Raw genomic sequence first — 18,821 nt, forward strand, 5'->3', positions numbered from 1 at the left:
CAGACTGAGCAGAACCAACATTAAACAACTCTAATCAAACACTGTCCTTGCCCTGCAGCCCTCTGCTGCACACTGTAAAAAGTGTCTGCCATGTAGCAACATTTATGCAGGCTTTTAACGTACAGTTGTTTTTTTCTTCAACATTATGTGCCAGAGAAATAGCTCATCATGGCCAAATAAAAACATACTTAGAAATGACACGCATTTTAACATTACTGAAGAAGGAAATAAATATTTATCCAGTGTAATTAAAGTCTTTCAGGATGTTAAGTACTTGCACTTGTTCATAACAGTTGGTGTAACAAACTTGTGTTGGTGTGAAATCTGCTCGGCCTTCTGCGTTTACATCTCCGTCTCATAAGAAGCAAAACATAGCATAAAAAAAAAAAAAAAAAAAACAGTGACAGCCCAGTGAAAGTGTATATGTGTGTTTGTGTGTGTGTGTTCGATGAAGGGGAAAAACGGCTTTGACACGGAGATTAAGCTTGGTATTGTTACAAGGCATTGTCTCACAGGAACAAGGGATGAGCGAGAGAGATAGGGTGAAAGAAGGAGAGAGAGAGAGAGAGATGAATGGTAGCGAGGTAAAATGGAAAAAGGAATGCAGTGAGAGAGAGAATGAGAGGATGACAGAGGGACAGAGATATTTTTTCAGGAGCGGTCAGAGGGGGTGACATAATGGAGCATAATTGGGGGGGGGGGGGGGGGGGGGGGGGGTTGGGGCGTGTGTGTGTGTGTGTGTGTGTGCGTGCACAGCAGAAGGAAAGAGGGTTGGTTTTACAATGCATAGCGACAGGAGGAGTAAGGGTGTTTGCGGCGGGGGTGTTTTTGACCCACAAAAGACTCTGTGCACGAAAGGAACGTGATAACTCAGCAATTAACACACCGTTACACACAAGACGATGTCATCTGTCCGTCTAAAAACACAAATGATGGAGTCACAGGAGTCCTCTGACATGCAAACAACACAGGCACATAGCACAAGTCCACAAACTGATCTGTACAAGTTAGAACAAACTGCTGCCACTCCAAAACGGGACCATAGTTGTGACTGAAAACATACAATTAATATTAAATAAATGATTTTCATGTATGTCTAATGAGTTTTTAAATGCAAAGTAATTCCTACTTTGTTGTAGTAAAGTATCAGAGTACCAGAAAGTGAAGCTGGCAACTGAGTTTTACATTTTAAGAAGGTAAATCTCAACCTAAGAATGTAGATAGAATATAAACATAAAAAGTTGGATAGCTGTCGAATTAAAAAAAAAAAAAAAAATCTCTCTAGTTTAGTTGTGCATTTGTAGCTGCATGCACACTCAAATATGTATAAATAACCCATAAAGACCCAAACAGCCACCACCCACCAAAAGCATCTACTGATCTAAACTGTTCAATACTAGTTCATCCACTAATCTTATCAATACATGTAAATAATTGGTGTAAAATACAGTTATTCATTGTTCCATGGTCATCAGATATGACCCATTTGGGCATTCAGAAGCACTGTAGTTACCGTGGAAACACTGTCATCTTCTACAACATTGATTCACCAGTAAAACCCATGGAGTTGGATCAATGACAGTAGATGGACACACTGGGTTTATGTTCATTTATGAATATCTTTGCAGAAAAGTCACTTTTTCTTCAGTTTTCTGTTTCTGATATAATAACCCTCAACTTAAATCTGGTGCTTTATTGAACATCTACATGATCAGTGAATTAAGTATGTAAAAATATCCAATTTTTCCTCAAAAAATGCAAAATACAGAGGATAATATTATAATAAATGGTGATAAATCACTTAAGAAAGGTTGAATCTAGAGAAAAATTTATTCAGAACTGCCATAAAATTACCACTGGGTCTTTATGGGTTAATCTGCAAAGTCAACTTTTTTAAATTTTTATGCTTATTTGGATTTTTTGGAGCTGTATAAACCTTTTTAAATATTGTAGTCCACATTAAAATATCTCTGATCAGCTGTGGCAGATTTGTGCGTCTTCATGCATATTTCTTCAAAATTCTAAAACATGGAGTAGCAACAGGTCTGTGTGGACTGATGAGGAGATCCAAGAAAACAACTGATTTTCGTCTTCTGCTCCATTAATTACAGCTATTACACATAATATTATACAGCTCTTTTTCTTTTTTTTTTTTGGCTCAAAACATTTTTTTTACATTTATATAAAAATTTCTTCAAATTTGCATTATTATGAGTGACGTTCTCTGTCCCCTCGTCATTGTCTGGAAGACTTTACATTGACATCACATGCATTACATTTTTACTGTGTGCTCTAGGAACGTTTATGAGTATATCCAGTAATAATTGACCGTCGCTTGTCAGTAGGTTTATAGATACGATCACTGGGACATTTTGGCTCTGGGGCTGACTTTGTCACCCTGTATCCACCTCTCAGTCCACTCACAACATCCTCCTGACAGTCACAGGCAAATAATCAGCAAAAATACATCACGGTTTCCACAACAAAAGCAATTTTACTGGCTCTTCCACAGTCAAACCAGGTCTTTTTTTTCTTCTGTTGTTATTGTTTTTGCTGTTACGTCTTTTACACATTTTCTTACACTTTTTCTAGCTGCTTTTGGATCTTTTATATTTTTTCAACTTGTTGCTTCTTTTTTTTACCATTTTCAAACTGTTGAATCATTGATGTTGTGTTGACAATGTTGCACCTTTTATGTCCTTTTTGTCTTGTTACATCTCTTTTTCCATTAAATTGCAATATTAATAAAGCTAATTAAGACGCCACTCTGCTATTTTAATACAGAGAATAATGAACATTTGTTATTATTATACATTTTACTATGACAATTAGCGACCCAACAAAAAATAAAAAAAGCTCTTCAACTGATTTTGGGTTTGGGAAAGACAGGTCTAAATAAGTGCGTTTGGACCCCCAGAATAGGAAACAGTTGTCAGTATTCAGGCTCTGTAAACATCTAATGCAACTGGACCAGGTTTAACATTTTACAGACTGCATCAAAAAATTAAAAAGTTGAGAATATTTCAAAAACTGCTTTTCATTTACACAAAAGAGCCGACCCGGTACCTGCCCTCACCCCCCCCCCCCCCCCCCCCCCGTTCCGTCCGGCTCATCACAATCAGCATAAACCAAAAAACAAGAGGCACGAGACAAAAGATAGAAAGAGAATAGAGATAGGGGCGGGTAAAATGCTGAGCTTGAGGAATGCCATTTCTGTTTACAACCAAAAGGGGGAAAGAGAGAGTGTCAGAGAAAGTGTCAGAGTGCCCGACTCCCCCGTTCTCCTTCCCTTGATGGTGGCTGTTGTCAGCCCCTGAGGCAGGCTGGAAGAGCAGACGCACACATCCTTTAAGAATCAGCCCACTTCAACCGGATTCATCAGAGCTAGGCACATTTTCCAGAGGACAGTGAATGTGCACAATCAACATAAACCCACGATAGGAACACTCAAGTCTTCCTGTGGATCCTGGAAGAATGACTGTTGTAATAACTTTTTATGATTTATTCGACAGAATATGCTGCAGGGAGGGTTACTTGGTGGTGGTGGTGGTTTTTGAGAGATTCCTAATTTATAACATCCCAGAGCCAAAGTGCATGGAGCTTTCACTTACTGCTGTGGTTAGAACAGAAGTGTGAGGACAAAATGTATGGATTAAACCTAATTTAACCCATAAAGACCCAGTGCTACTTTTGTGGCAGTTCTCAAATGAATGTTTATTTTCATTTATCACTGTTTATTAGAATGTTATGCTCTTTTTTAGCTTTTTTTTTTTTTTTCAGTGAAAATCATGGATTTTCATGTATTTAATTTATTGATCATATAGATCTTAGTAAAAGCTCAGATTAAAGTTACTGGTTATTATATCAAAAACAGAGAAAACTGAAGAAAAAGTAACTTTCAGCAAAGATATCATTAACCCTGTAAAGCCTGAACCATTAAATCACTGATAGAAAATTCCAGTTCTTTGAAACTGGAGCCTTTATATACATGTATGAGTTTCAGTTTTGTATCATATTTGATACATCGGGTCTCAAATATTATTTTGAACCAACAAAAACATAATATAACATAAACATGTCTAACAAACTGGTAATTCCTTTTCAAAATTGGCAAAGTTCTGCCTCCTTCCTCATTAATGACAATCTTATAGTGTCACTGGAAAGGCCTTTGGTGGATTATCCATGTATTGCATGTATCTAATTGTACACATCAGGTTTTTCAAGAAAAAAAAAAATCACACTGATAATTTAGAAAACCTCAAAACTCATGTATCAAATATGATACATTTGGTGTTATAGGGTTAAGTGAATATAAACCAAGTGTCTCCATCTACTGTCATTTATTAAATCCCATGGGTTTTACTGGTGAATCACTGTTGTACTGTAGAAGATGACGGTGTTTCCATGTTCAGTACGGAGCCTCTGAACGCCCAAATGGGTCATATCTGATGACCATGAAAAGATGAATGGATGTATTGTGAAGATGTATTGATAGGATTAGTGGATCAACAGGCATTTAACAGTTTAGATCAGTAGATGGTTTTGGTTGCCAGTGGATGTTTGGGTTTTAAAGGAGAACACATCTAAAACACAACCTAAGCCACTAAGTTTGATTCTAAACTAATGTACATCAGCCATCAGACATTGCTCAGATGATCCTAAGCCTTACCTGGGTAGGCTGTAACCTGTTGTATATACATGACAGTAACTCTTAAATAACATTAATTCATCGTTTATGTGGAGCTGCTGTGTGCTGACAGTGTATATTTATTTTCAATTAGGTGACTGTGTTCAAGATGTTTCTAAATAAATGACACCATCTTCAGACAAATGCTTAAACTGTTAAAACAGTAATTATTGAATTGAGGTTAAATCATTATCATTATACACACTATTGCTGGTTCATATCTTGACGTTGCCAAATTGGCTGTGTAACTCTAATTGGCAAGACGGGTGAGAGGCGGGTTAGACGCTAATTGATTCCTGCTGAGACGCCGGCATCAAGATGTCATTTCGGCATCTCCAGGCAAAGAGTCTTCAGGGCACTGGCTGATAAATGTGTCGCTGCTTGCGTTTAGCGTGTGCATGTGTGTGTTAAAGAGACGGAGTGCATGTAAAAGCCCTCGGCTGGCAGGGAACTGGTGAGTGTGCGAGTCAGAAGGCGCTCCCCGAGCCAGCGAGCATCTAATTAATCCTAACTCCTCCATTCTTAACGAGGTCTTAATTACTCTCACTGACTCTCTCAAGACGAGTCGGAGGCGACCTCGGCGTCTCGTGCTAACATTGAGAATATGATTGTCTGGTCAGAAGGCAAGAGCTTTCACTGTGCAATTAAGAACTCATGTGTATTTATGTGTATGTTCGTGCTTGCTCATCTGTGACAGTTGTCAGCTCAACCCACTTCCCACACAGAGCGATGCGGCCATTGTGCATAAGAGGCTCATCTTTAAGAACTACTTTCCCATAGACAAAGTCCATTCAAGTCCAATTAGGGGAAGCCATTCAGGGCCCTAATTCCCTTACAGTGAATCTGCCTGATCCTCCTAACACATGGTACTTATTGTTCCCTGGGAAGGAGGGGGAGGCGGGGGAGCGGAAGGAGTAAGGGAGAGGGTGAGATACAGAAAAAGAGAAAGAGACATTGACCCGGATTTTGGAAATATGGTAATGATGAGTGTAATGAATTCAATGGGACAATGAAACGGGACACACACATACAGAGGCAGATAGCAACAGGGCGCTCTGTCTCACCCTCAATCTTCCACACACTTGAATAACGCGCCGAGAAGAAGAGCCTCGCTCATCACAAATAGGATTAACCATGATTCATTTTTTTAATAAGCAAAATCACAGTTCCACCCACAGAAAAATATGCCGGCTTAACTGGGATTACAGCTCAATTAAAACTAAATTTGACAATAAATCATCATTTGCATAAAATATGAATAATAAAAAAACATCATCAGTCTCTTTATCATTCACAGAGTTTGAACAAATTCCATAAAAATTACTTCTGTTTATCTAAAGCCTGATATGTTATACACACACTGATATCCTTTCATACGTAAGAACATGCTTATGCTGTAAAGTGGAAGTTCGATACACAGAGGAACTCCTGAAATCACATGTTTTCTATAGTACAGATAATTTCACTGTACAGAGGCAGTCAATCATACCACAATGTGTGATTGAAGAAAAAAATACCCTTAAACAGCCAAAAATACAGAATTGTGTATTTAATCACTGCTTTATGACGCCAGTTTAATAGAATTTGACAAATGATATGAAATGATGCACAAAAAGGCACCTGTTTCAGACTACTCCCAGCAACTTCCAGGTCCATGTGTGTCATGGATTTCCCCTGAAATTGGTATTTGGTACCAGTGAATCATTAACATTCTGCAGCGTTATATTTCCCATATCTCCATTTTTCCTGCCACTCCTGTAGAATGTCTTTTTAAGCACATCTGGGAGCTTTTTAGTGATTTTTTTAGTAAATAATCACCATTTTCCTACCATGCATCATGGTTGTGGAATAATCTTCAAAAACTGTAAAACTACATACATTCACTTTTGTTAATGATTTTAAAAGTATCATGGAGAATGCAGTGAAGGAGGAATGTCATGGGTTTTCTTAATGCAGTCGTTATTGTGTTTTATTGTTCATCGTGTATCATGTATGTGTTTTATGTTGTTTGGACGTTATATGGCTGCTACCTTGGCCAGGTCTTCCTTGCAAAAGAGATTCCTAATCTCAACGGGACTTCCTGGTTAAATAAAGATAAAATACAATTTAAAAAAATAATAAAAAAAAAACCATCTGTGAGCTTTTTAATAAATTAACAGTACATTTGTTTCACACTATTGACACCCTCAGTAGATTTTAAACAAACAGAGAAGGCTAATGTTTTGTTGGTTTCAGTCTTTTCAGTTCAGCCAGTTTAGGTATTTACTCCATAAATTCCAATAGAAAAGTGTCTTCATTTCAGTAAATCCCGCTGTTTGTGTCTGTGTGCAGTTACAGATCGTGGCTGTAATACTGTCCATCTGCCGAGTGAAGTGGCAGGCCAAAACACTGCAAACACCTCTTAATTTGAATCTATATTTGTTTAGATGTAGAGATTAATTGAATATCGGTTTGCGATGAAGCCCCAGATTGGAGACTTAGATTAATGATATCAATCTCTAAACTCATAAACTGATCCTATGCATTAACTCATTAGTCCTAAATGATTCGCTCTCCAAATTAAACTCCCAAAGCAGTGTTTCTGGCTAAATAAATGTAAGCATATTTACGCGGATAATTAGACAAAGGAAGTAAGCTGATTATAGAATATTATCAGTGTCAGCACATAACAGTTTTATATGTTTCCTTCTTATTTCTGACAGAAAATAAAATGACTTGAATCCAGATTTAAGCCTGGAGCTCATTGAGTATGAAGTGGCTTTTATGCTGTTTTCTTATTTTTCTATTTGTCTAATAATTATGCAAGATGAAGCACTAGAAACATTTTTGATTTATTTATTTTTTTACCTTTTATTTGTTATTCCTAAATTTGAAGGTCATAATAATTTGTAAAAAGTATGTAAAGTACAGTTTTATCACTTGTTCTCAGTTATGATGAATCACACACTCACTCACAAGTAGCGCTAGCAGGTAGACTTGGCAACCTTGTGTTTGCCTAGCAACCTCGTGTCCTAGCGAACCTTGTTGCTATGGCAGCTGATGAGGATGTGGCACTGCCATGAGGAAGTGGTCACCACAGATATGAGCCAAAGGGCAGCTGGTGTGTGTCTGTGTATATGTGTGTGTGTGTGTGCGACTGCTCATTTGAATACAGCGTCCTGAATCCGCCGAGGAGCCGTATGCTCCTTTGCAAAATACAGCCTGTAAACACAAAACAATCAGCGCCTTTGTTTTAAAGCTGTTGTTCTGTTGTCATCTCTTTCATTTGTTTGTCCCCCCCCCCCTTGCTCCCTCTGTCATTTTCTCAGAACCCCCCTCAAACATACACATTCAATCTCCTTTTTCTTACTCTCGTAGTCTTGTAATTTGTTGTTGTGTTTAATTTTCATACTTTGTTTTTTCCCTGTGCATCCTTTTACCTGATTTATCTGATTGGTTGAGCCGATTCTGTACAACTTCTTGTGTTATGTCAGTGAGAGTAAGAGTGAAAGCACTGTATTGTGTGCTTTTGAGGAAAGGGAGATGAATGTTAATGCCAGTTTGTATACATGAGGAGGGTGTGTGTGTGTGGGTGGGTGTGTGTGTGTGTGGGGGGGGGTTACAGTATGTGTGTGAGAGGGAAAGTGGGCGTTAACACCACCCTCCAACCCCAGGCCGATTAAGGCCAGAAACTCTAATTATGCCACAAAGACGTGACAGACTGGAGCACCCATCTGCGCTATAGGGTCCCACACACACATCCAGAGTAACGGAATAACACACAAAAACAAGAAACCCAAATTATATTAGGCAACAAAATGGACAAATGACGGTAGTAATTGGCAAGGAGAGATAATGAGAGGTCAGGAAAGCTGTCGGAATAACACCCAAGTGTGAGTAAATCTGAACAGAGCAAAGCGAGATGTCTCAGACAACGGCCCACACCTGTTTACAACAGCTCATCTGTCCCATCTGTCACCCAAGAACACACTGGTGGGATTTTTTGAGATCTGATTCTAAAGATCACATTGAACTTGCATCATTTTAGGTCCGTGTTGAGCCTGAAAGTGTCTGCAGTGTCAGGATAAACAGCAAGTCGCTCTTTTATTTTTAGCTTGTCACAGTTCTATTTATTGCTAATTTGTATTATATTTAGACAGTCAAAAATAATTGACCCGATTGAAGCTTTACACATATGCACTAGATTTGAGAGCAACTTTGTAGACATAAGCACCCTAATCTTTATGATAAATAACCTTACAAACTAAAGAATCAGTGGATAAAACTCAAAACAGACTAAAATATAGATTTGTCCTTGTCCTCTCACTCTTGGCACTCATTATGAAGCATAATATATTCATTAATTTATTGAATTTTTGTCATTGTGTGGGTTAGGGTTAGTGTGAGTACGTGTGGCTTTTATGTGTCAGATGTGTCTTTTATTGTTTTTATCCCACACTCAGTCATTTTAACTCCAAACGTCTCCAGTAAAACAAAAACCTGAATTGAAAAGACCAGTTAAGGGAGGTGAAACTGGAACAAGGAGAGAGGGCATGAAGCAGAAAAAACTATAAATGAGGAAAAGAAGTCTACTAAGAGGTTTAAACAAAATGATAAATGAGAGAGGAAAGGTGGATAGAATTTTTTAAAAAAGAGGGCAAGGTCTTACCTTGACGTCGGCGAAGTACATTTTGAGCATGTTGGAGGAAGGGTAACGGGTGTAGAAGAACATCAGCTTGGCTTTCTTCAGGTGGTTTGGAGATAAGCCCTCCTGAATCTGGGTGATAACGTGTTAAGGAGCAGCCAGTTTGGTTTGTACACACTCAAAACGATCAGAATCAAAAGGCGTATGTTGTTGCAGAAAATCCTCCTTAAACAATTACTTCATACATGCCTTTTATTTCATTGTACTGCAGTTTCATCTGCACTATGGGATCCCAACCTAGTCAATAGAATAAAATCCACAAATACACAGAATCCTAATATTTCTGAACATTTACAGATGCATATATGTCAATATTGGCATGTTTCTAACAAATTGTGATGCTGCTCTCTCAGAAATTACATTAATATGTAACTTTTAATCATCTTTATCTTCAGGATTAGACCTGATAGCATGTGGTTCAAGTCAGGAAAAGGTGTTTATTAGTATTTAATTTAAACCAGTCTTTTCCAAACCTAAATCAAAGTTCTTACATACAATTGAAAACCTATGGGTGTTTGGATGTAAACCCTGCTCTCACTAGCTGGTAGTAAAGGATTTTGTTTCGGGAAAAAAAAAAAAAGTAGTTGATGGCTCGAGGTTCCAATACATGGCTGTAGTAAAACTCAGAACAATAACAGTACAAGCATTTAACACAACCACTGAAAATTATGAGTTACAAATAGAGACACTCCATTCTCTAATGGGTGTGTCATTTTACACCCAAAGCAAAAAGCAAACACAAGCACCTGCTGGCTTTGGATCAAATCCCACATTCGCTCCAGCATCTCGCCAACTGAAGCCTCAGTGTCTAACACACTGTCTCAACATGGAAAATAATAATTGTTGGGACCCTGGATGTAGGGACGACGAGTGTTTGTGTGTGACAGTGGATGTGTGTGTGTGTGTGTGTGTGACAACAGCTGTGCCCCGCCACGCTGCCATTTCCCTACTACATTAACAGCCCTATAATCTATCAGAGAAGATGAGGCAATCAATGGAACCCCCTACAAGGTCAATTAGCACACAGACAAACACACACACACTGAAACCCCAGGGGCCCTATGTAGCTGGAAAGAGGAACAAGGGAAGAGGGACAGAGTAGCATCAGCAATTGGCAGAAGGGTAAAAAAAAAAAAAAAAAAAAAACAACCCATAAACTCAGAAGTTGTTTAAAAGGTTAAGAAATTGAATTATAGAAGAAATTTAAGCCATGACCATTATTAGCGATTACTCCACTACGGCAGTCTAAATGCATGATCGTACACACTGTTTACCCAGTAAGTGAAACTAGAGGTGAGTCATGTTGTCATCCATCATGTATTTTAGGAGCAGAAACGTCAGTTCACTGGACAACAACACCACTGCCTAGTTAACATTCATGCCAACCTGTCACTATCTGAGTTTGTTTAGGTCACTTCATACGTTGTGTTCGCCCACAAATACACACCTGCGCACAAACACCAGTCAGAGTAAACGGTGTGAAGCCACATCATAATGAATAAAAAGCAGCTGACGTGTGTGTATATATATTTATATATATATATGTGTGTGTGTGTGTGTGTAACGGTAGCTAAAGTGAGTCAGTGAATAAGTAATGCAGTCTGCGATGTTCTTTTTCTTTCACTCCTCTTCTTTCTTTTGGATCAGTGTGTGTTTATCTGGATGCACATCTGTGATTCGGTCCATCAGTGTAAATGTGAGTATGTGCGTTGTACAGGGCTTACGGTATCAGCTGTAACTTGACCTTGCTGCCAGGTGTGTGTGTGTGTGTGTGTGTGTTTAGCGAGTGAATGGGTTAGGGAGGTGGGGTTGGGAGGAGAAGAGAGGGAGGGGGGATAAATTCATAAATGAATGGGGGACATCTGCTCAGCTCTATACAAAAGATTAAAGATACACAGACCTGAGTGTGTGGGTGGACGCGCCTTTCAGGTGAACTATGATCAATGCAAAACACCTTAACCTAACTGCCAGGCTTTCTTCAAACCTTTACATCTCTTTCAATGCCATCACCGTGTCATCCATGCCATGCAAATGTGCAAAATGACAAAACAAACAAACAAAAAAAAAAAACAAGGAAGCACTTTTTTAACTAGAGATATAAGCAGAGACTTAAAACACCTCTGCACAAATAGTGATTCCAGTCATTAAACTTAAAATATAGGGAAAAAATTATTAGACCACCCCTTGTTTTCTTCAATTTCTTGTTCATTTTAATGCCTGGTACAACTAAAGGTACATTTGTTTGGACAAATATAATGATAACAACAAAAATGGCTCATAAGAGTTGAATTTCAGAGCTGATATCTATCCATTTTCCATGGTTTTCTTGATAATAACCAAAATCCCTTCAGTTCTTACATCAATAGCTATGGCACTGTACTGCCAAAAACAGTGCTTTAAGACATTCTATGTTTTCATTTCTGTCTGTTTTAGTCACATGATACACACAGGAGTTAGTACTTGATTGTATAACTATTGTTTTTGATGGTCTAATAATTTTTTCTGACTGTACATACCGTAAAAAAGGAAAATATTTCAGTCTGTTAGTTTGTGTATGAATGTGTCTTAAGTATATACGACAGATAATTTAAGTCTCTACATAATAACAGCAATTACTTCTCTAATTTGTATTTTCTTTGCCAAGTTGACAATTTATTTTTTGTTTTTCCTTACAATCAGCCCAAAGGATTTGCAAATTATAGTCTTATTTGAGTAGCTGGAACTAGTTGATGAATGAATTATACAGATGTTTAAATAGCTGTCAATTAATCTGACTGAATTTGTTAATAAATGTGAATACTTTTGTGCTGGTAAAATCTAATAAAATCCCCCCAAAAAGGTAGATTTTAGATTTTTTTTTTTTTTTTTTTTTTGACACAAAGCGCTAAAAAGGGTGGATTGAAGGGTGGTCAATATCTTTGAAATACTAATGTCCAGTTTCAAAGATTTTTTTCCCTTCCATGAATGGGATAGCGTTCTGTAATGAAACGAATCAGCGGGATCAAGAGGCGTGACAAATATTCCCTTTTTTAATTAAAGCAACATCTAAATTGCCTTTGAAGATGACACTGTGATCAAATCCTTGTTGCAGCTGCAAGGAGTTTCTATTTGTCGGGTTCAAAGTCTTGTTTTTCTTTTTACTTTGTTCCTCAGATGTGTGTGTGTGTGTGCGTGTGCGGGTGCTTGTATGCATGTGTAAGTCCAAATGTGTACTTGCGTAGTGGTAGGGAGAGCCCCCGCCGTATGAAAGGTTAGAAATGACAAGATAAACAGCTACCTGCAAACACCTGTCCACAAGCACACGCCATGAAAGGGAGTGTGTGTGTGTGTGTCGACTGAAAGGAAGTAAAACACACACACACACACACCTGCCGAGCAACTGAGAGCGAAGGCCAGTAAATGAAAGGGAGTAACAGAGAAGGTCTACTAGCTAAAAATTGTAAGGAGGAAACCGATGTGTACGTTTTCTATATAACACTTCTCCTTATGTGCACAGACACAAAATATGTTCATGTAAAAAAGGAAGTGTTCACCTGTTTGTCACTGTGGTCTTTGAAATATGATTAGCTTTGAGCTCGGTCTTAACCCACAAACACACAGACACACACACACACACACACACACACACACACACGGTGAAATATGATTTGCTTTGAGCGTTTATGTACAAAGTCTCTGTGATGAAAGAGAAGCTAACAGCACAAGAGTGTCTCAGACAGTAGGAACAGAGAGTGTGTGCATCTGTGTGTGTGTGTGTGTGTGTGTGTGTGTGTGTGTGTGGAGAAGAGGGGGCTAGCCTTTCTCAGCACCTTTAAACACCACAACCTGCTGCACAGACTTAAAAGAGCTTGAGAGAGCAGCATGCGACCTGTTTAATCTACCCTCCCTTGCAAGACCCGGCGCGCCCCGTTTCATCTTCCCCACTTAGTGAGGAAACAAGAGGTTTAGACCAGGATCCAATTAATGCAAATTAACTGATATTTAAGACTTAGGGCGACTACTGCCTGCTGCCACTGCTGTCTCTAAGGCATTTCACTGTATCTGCTTTTAAAAAAAAATTAAATAAATACATAATCATATACTAAAATCTTTGAATTCTTTGACTGTAGTTAATTATTACAAGCGAATTAGAAAATACTCATTTAATCAAACAGGAATATTACACTCATCTATTTAAAAAGGTTACAGAATCAGTGCAGTGTTGACATGACGCCACAAAATTACCAGATAAATGCGATTGTAATACGTTACATGTAAAATATCACAGTCACTGTAGGAATGCCTTCGTTTGGCAATTCCTTGGTTAAAACAAAGCCATTGAAACAAAAATTAGGTTTATATAATGCCAGATTTAAATAGTATTTTTAGGGTTTGCATTTTTATAGCCCAGTTCAAAATATATGTTAGAAAAGTCAATGAAAAGTACTTAAATGTAATACACTACTTTACATAACTACACTGCATTCTTAATGGAGATGATGGGTGATCTTCCCAGCATTGGTCATGTGATATTTTATTTTCCTGTACTGTTAATTTTATGTCATCCATTCTTAATAATAGGTGCAATTAAGTAATCTTGTGTGTAATATGCTAACTCTGCAAGTACTTAAGTTTCCAAAATAGTAAAATTTAATCTTTGAACAGATAGACTTTAACCTGATTTCTGTTCCAACTCTGAATTTATGTTGCTCTTCCAAACACATGAAAACACACTCGATCACACATGAAAACACTGTCTCTGAGAAAAGGATACAGTGTTGCCTGAGTATGGCGATATGTCAGCCATGTCTTGTAGGTCCCCACACTCAGATTTGATGAGGGACAACGACAGACCTTCAGGCCCGTGTTGGCTCGGGGAGCTCTGCCTGTGGTGATGGTGACTGAGATGGCCTCCTCCTAGTGAGGCCATTTTGGTTCTGAGGCTGATGGTTTCCCTGGTCATGTCCATGGAATCAGGCGAGGACCGATGGTGGTCTTTGGGCCCTGGAGGATAGCCTGCCCCGGCCCCATGTGACCCCAGTGGGCTCTGAAAAGGATAACCCATGAGAGGGAGTGGGAAAGGGTGGCGGAAAGATGGAGGGCTAAAACCAAGCGAGGCCGTGAGTGGAGAAGGATGAAGCGAGGGATGGTGAGGAGGAGGAGGAGGTGGAAGAGAGGAGTTGGTATTTTCTGGTCCACCTCCTCCTCCAGTTTTGCGCACAACCAGCGGCAGTGCTTCTGTTTGGTCATTGGGTGTTGGGACACCGCTCAGTCTGCCACTCAAACCGCTGAACGAATCCAGCGGGCTGGGGACGATGACGTCACCGAAGCAGTGCAGCCTCTGGTTGGAAGCGTGATAGTTTGGAGTGGGGCTGCCGTCGCCGTTCAGGCTAAGTGCTAAGGCGCCGCCGCCAAATCGTGAGTCTGGGGTCAGAGAGGGAAGGGGACCAAACGGTGGAGGACAGGAGGAGGAGGAGTTTGAGGAAGAAGACGGGGCGGCTGGCGTGCTGCTGTGGCAGCCATGATGGTGACCGGCGGCCTGTTTGGGAGAGGAGAACCCTTTAACCACAGTGTCGACCACCTGCGACACGGCACAGTTCAGCTCCTGCTTCAGTGTCTCCGCTAACTGCCTTCCACCTCCTCCGGCCCCTCCTCTTCTCTTCATCACCCTCTCTCCATTCCTTTCCTCCTCTTCCCTGCCGTCGGTGTCATCCTCCATCTCTCCGTCCATCAGGGCCTGTTCTCGGAGGAGGGCCCGGGCCCGGTCCAGGAAAAGACCCGGGTCCAGCTCTGACAGGTCGTCATGGCTGTGGCGCCCTCTGTCCCTGTGCCTTTCCTCTAGGCCGTCTGAGCGGATACTGTCCTCCGACAGGTTGCCATCTTCCTCTCTGTCTCCTCCACGGTCAGCGTCTCCACCCTCACCATTCTCCTCGTCTTCCTCAGTCTCTGAGTCATAGATTTGGTAGAACTTCTCCTGAAGTTGGCGTAGTTGTTTCTAAACAGAGCACAGAGAATGGGTTTGGTCTCATGCATTGTTGCCTTGCATGTACATTTATGCCTCTGTATTATTAAACAGAAATGGGACAAATACTATCAGTCACAGTTTCTTTCACTGTAACACACTTCAAATATTATGTCAGGCATGGCAGTTGCAGTGAGTGTGTTTGAGAGGCACTTAGCAAAGACTTTTTGTGCATCATTTCATCTGATATTGTGTGAAACTGGTGTGACAAGGCAGTGAATAATTCCTGCACAGGGATCCAACAATCAGACTGTCTGATTATCAGGTCCTATATTCAACCCAGATGATCTGAATCCTTATTTTTTAACAGACTGATCATATAAAAATGAGCTACTTTTGGGTCTCATGCAGCTGCCTCTTTTTCATTGTTACCATAACACACCATCACTCGACATATATCTATCTACTACTTCTTATTACTTATCATCCCTCCATTTTATTGAGAAAACTTACAGATAATATTGTTGAAATATCACTGAATAATATTATTTTTTTCCCGTACCATCTTGTCATTCAACTATGTTTTCTTGGTGCACTAAGATTTTCCAAAGTGTCTCAGTTCTAAATGTCTGTTTTTTTTTGTTTTTTTTATATATAATAAGTGGTATAGGCTGGAGAAAAAACAGATCAACACGCATTCCCTCTTTTTACCTTTTTAGGAGTATTTTTTACTCTTCTTATGTATTATCTATGACTATCTTGCATCATATCAGATAATAGACAACTGCTCTATCGTGATATAGAATTCTAGGTACATGTATCTGAATGAGAAACTGGCCTCATAATCTAATGTGCTTCATATTTTTTCTGGTGTTTTACATATCTGATGTACTTCTTAAACATGAGACAGTGTTTTTATAGGAAATTCTTGTGGTGCTTTTCAGCCATAAATGTCTGTGTGGCGTTGATTCTATTTGGCGACTAACCTGCATGTCTTCTAGTTGTAGTTTGAGCTGCCGTCTCTCTTCCTGCCTCTGCTCTTGTCTTGAACACACCAGCTGTGTGAAGCTGTGCTGCTGCTGTGGCAGGCGTTGCTTTCTCTTATTCTCTCGGTAAACCTCACCCACACCGACCACACCACCACGTGAACCCGGTGAGCTCAGGAGCGAAGAAGGGCATTCGCTCCGGCTGTGGTTGTGGCTGTTGCCGTCCACTCTGGGGTCATTACTGCTGTTACTGTTGTTGCTGCTGTTTTCGTTGTCGCGGTTGCTGTCTTGGTTGTGGTCACCTGCGCCGGGCCGGACCAACGGCGAATGACTCATGCCACGAATAATGTTCTCCACGCGGGCTCGCTTCGCACGGAGGTGCTCGTCTGAGAGTCTGTCCAGGTCAAAGGTGGACAGGGACAGCGGCTGAGAGGGAGCGTGGGAGTTGAGGTTTGAAGGAGGCGGTGGTCGTCCAAAGGAGGAGGAAGAGGGTGGAGGGGGTAGAGGAGGTCCAGGGGAGAGGCAGTCAGATGGACTGTCCCTGTCACGGGAGGAGTTACTGCATGCATCTTCAGCCTGGATCTCCGAGCCACCACTGGACAGAGCTCCACTTCCCTGGAACAGAGGAGGAAGCAACTAATCAGAAATGTAATGCCCACGTCCTCCTTCAGACAAGTGTTTGTTCATGTTAGGTCACTGTCATCTTTCACTGTCATTGTACAAAATGACGACTGAGGTTTTGAGGGCTCTCATCAGCTGAAGGGAGAGCGTAAACTGAATTTAAGAGGTGAAACTACCTGCAGGATTTCAGTGAATCATGATCAAGATGTGCATTTTACAAATGTACAGATGTAGAACCCTGAATCTGTCACGGCACAAAGATTGAAAAGTGAAGTAGATAATTCTCAGCAAGTAAACCATTGCAAAAAAACACATTTAGAGATTTTTTATTTTTTTTTATCAATTACTAATTACCAAAGCCTTCAACCATATTAATTATTTATAGAGAATTTGGGGGTCTTACATGTATGAACATACATGTTGTGTATTACGGGATTGACAAGAAGCTTTAAAAAATGTTAAGATTATTAAAAAGACTGATGTATGGTGATGCGTTAATAATCATTAGTTTGTATGTTTAGTTGATTGAGTACATGAAAAGTAGAAAATGGATTCAGCCAAGACAGTCTAGACTAAATGAACTGGCTTTCAGTTACATTTTTGATGAGCTAACTGTTTTAACTTGATGTGTCACATGTGTTTGCTTATACCTGGAAACCGGAGTCACTGCCTCCATTCTTTCCCATGTTATTCTTCAGTAATTGAGAGATGATGGTAGCACCGGGGAAAGGCATTATGGCATCTTCATAGGAGTTGGCTCTCTTTAGCAATTTCCTAAGAACATTGGACTTCTCTCCGTCACCATTGGTACCCCCATGGCCGTGACTGACCAATGAGCAGTCTCCTTCCTGATCGGGGCCGTGCGATTGGTTCATGCTGTCAAGAAGGGTTTCTCTGGCGCGGGTGAATATCGCGCTACCCACAGTCCTTTTCACCCCGATGTCGACACGTCGCCGCTTGGTCTGTCTGGTTAGGAGGGTGGTACTGTCATGATCAGGCATCACGCAGGGCAGCTAAACAGACATGACCAGGGGTTCTCATACGCACACTGGATAAACGAGTGCAGGAGCCTCCTGGTGAATAACAAACACAGATTCCTTTTATTTAATAAAAAAAAAAAAACACTGAAATATTGTATGTTGTACACAGAGTAATTTAGTTGTTTTTGTGTGAAAAAACATCAGTTTCCAAAATTATCCATGAAGTGGGTGAAAAACAAATGTTATTAATTGAAATCACTGCCGGCATGTATTAATAAAAAAATAAAAATGATCTGTTCAGAAAGGCATTGAAAAATATTTTGGGTGTAATCTTTTGGACGATTAAAGAAAGCAGTGTGTGTCCGCAAGATGATTTCATAATTAGCACTTTTGAACCATGACAAAAATATGTTACAACCAAAACCAACAGGGGCAGCTGTTTATACTGATTGCATACTGAGCAAAATCTAAAAATTAGTCACACTGAGTTTCTCAACCAAAAGCAAGGGAACCACAGTGAGAAAAAAAACACACACTTTAAAATAGTTCAAGGAGATATTCCCACAGAGAACTAACACCTGCCTGTAATAACCAAAATAATTTCCCATTTCCTCTTGGCCCCCTGAGGGCTAACCTTGATTTTGCATCTTGTGAGGAGCTGTGAAGAATCGACAGGTTCTCTCTTATTGTCAAAGGGGTTTCACTTCACTCTCAGGCAAAAAAGCTGAACTTTTGTTCCCTTTTGTGTTTTCCCTTTTACCTTGACATAAATTGAAAAAAAGTGTGAAATAATACTTATCATACCTGTATTGAAGAGCACTGATGTTATTGAAATATTTAAAAAGGAAAAACTACAATCCAATGCATATTCCCACTTTAGATTTACCGCTTTTCAGATTTTCACGTCTTCCACGTATTGCGT

The 18,821-nt window shown here is 39.9% G+C and overlaps 1 protein-coding gene across 1 annotated transcript in view; it reads right to left on the minus strand.

Moving 5' to 3' along the window:
- Positions 1-18,821, minus strand: part of LOC115434058 (prospero homeobox protein 1-like) — a 39,224-nt gene that overhangs the window by 17,368 nt on the left and 3,035 nt on the right. Inside the window, exons 2-5 of the mRNA XM_030155728.1 lie at positions 17,570-17,992; positions 16,299-16,913; positions 14,125-15,345; positions 9,336-9,443 (exon numbers count right to left, since the gene is read on the minus strand). Coding sequence (XP_030011588.1) covers positions 9,336-9,443; positions 14,125-15,345; positions 16,299-16,913; positions 17,570-17,920 — 2,295 coding nt within the window. The 5' untranslated portion in view covers positions 17,921-17,992. The remainder of the gene's footprint in view (positions 1-9,335; positions 9,444-14,124; positions 15,346-16,298; positions 16,914-17,569; positions 17,993-18,821) is intronic.

Source organism: Sphaeramia orbicularis, chromosome 2 (genome assembly GCF_902148855.1).
Source record: "Sphaeramia orbicularis chromosome 2, fSphaOr1.1, whole genome shotgun sequence".
In the NCBI taxonomy this organism is placed as follows: Eukaryota; Metazoa; Chordata; class Actinopteri; order Kurtiformes; family Apogonidae; genus Sphaeramia; species Sphaeramia orbicularis.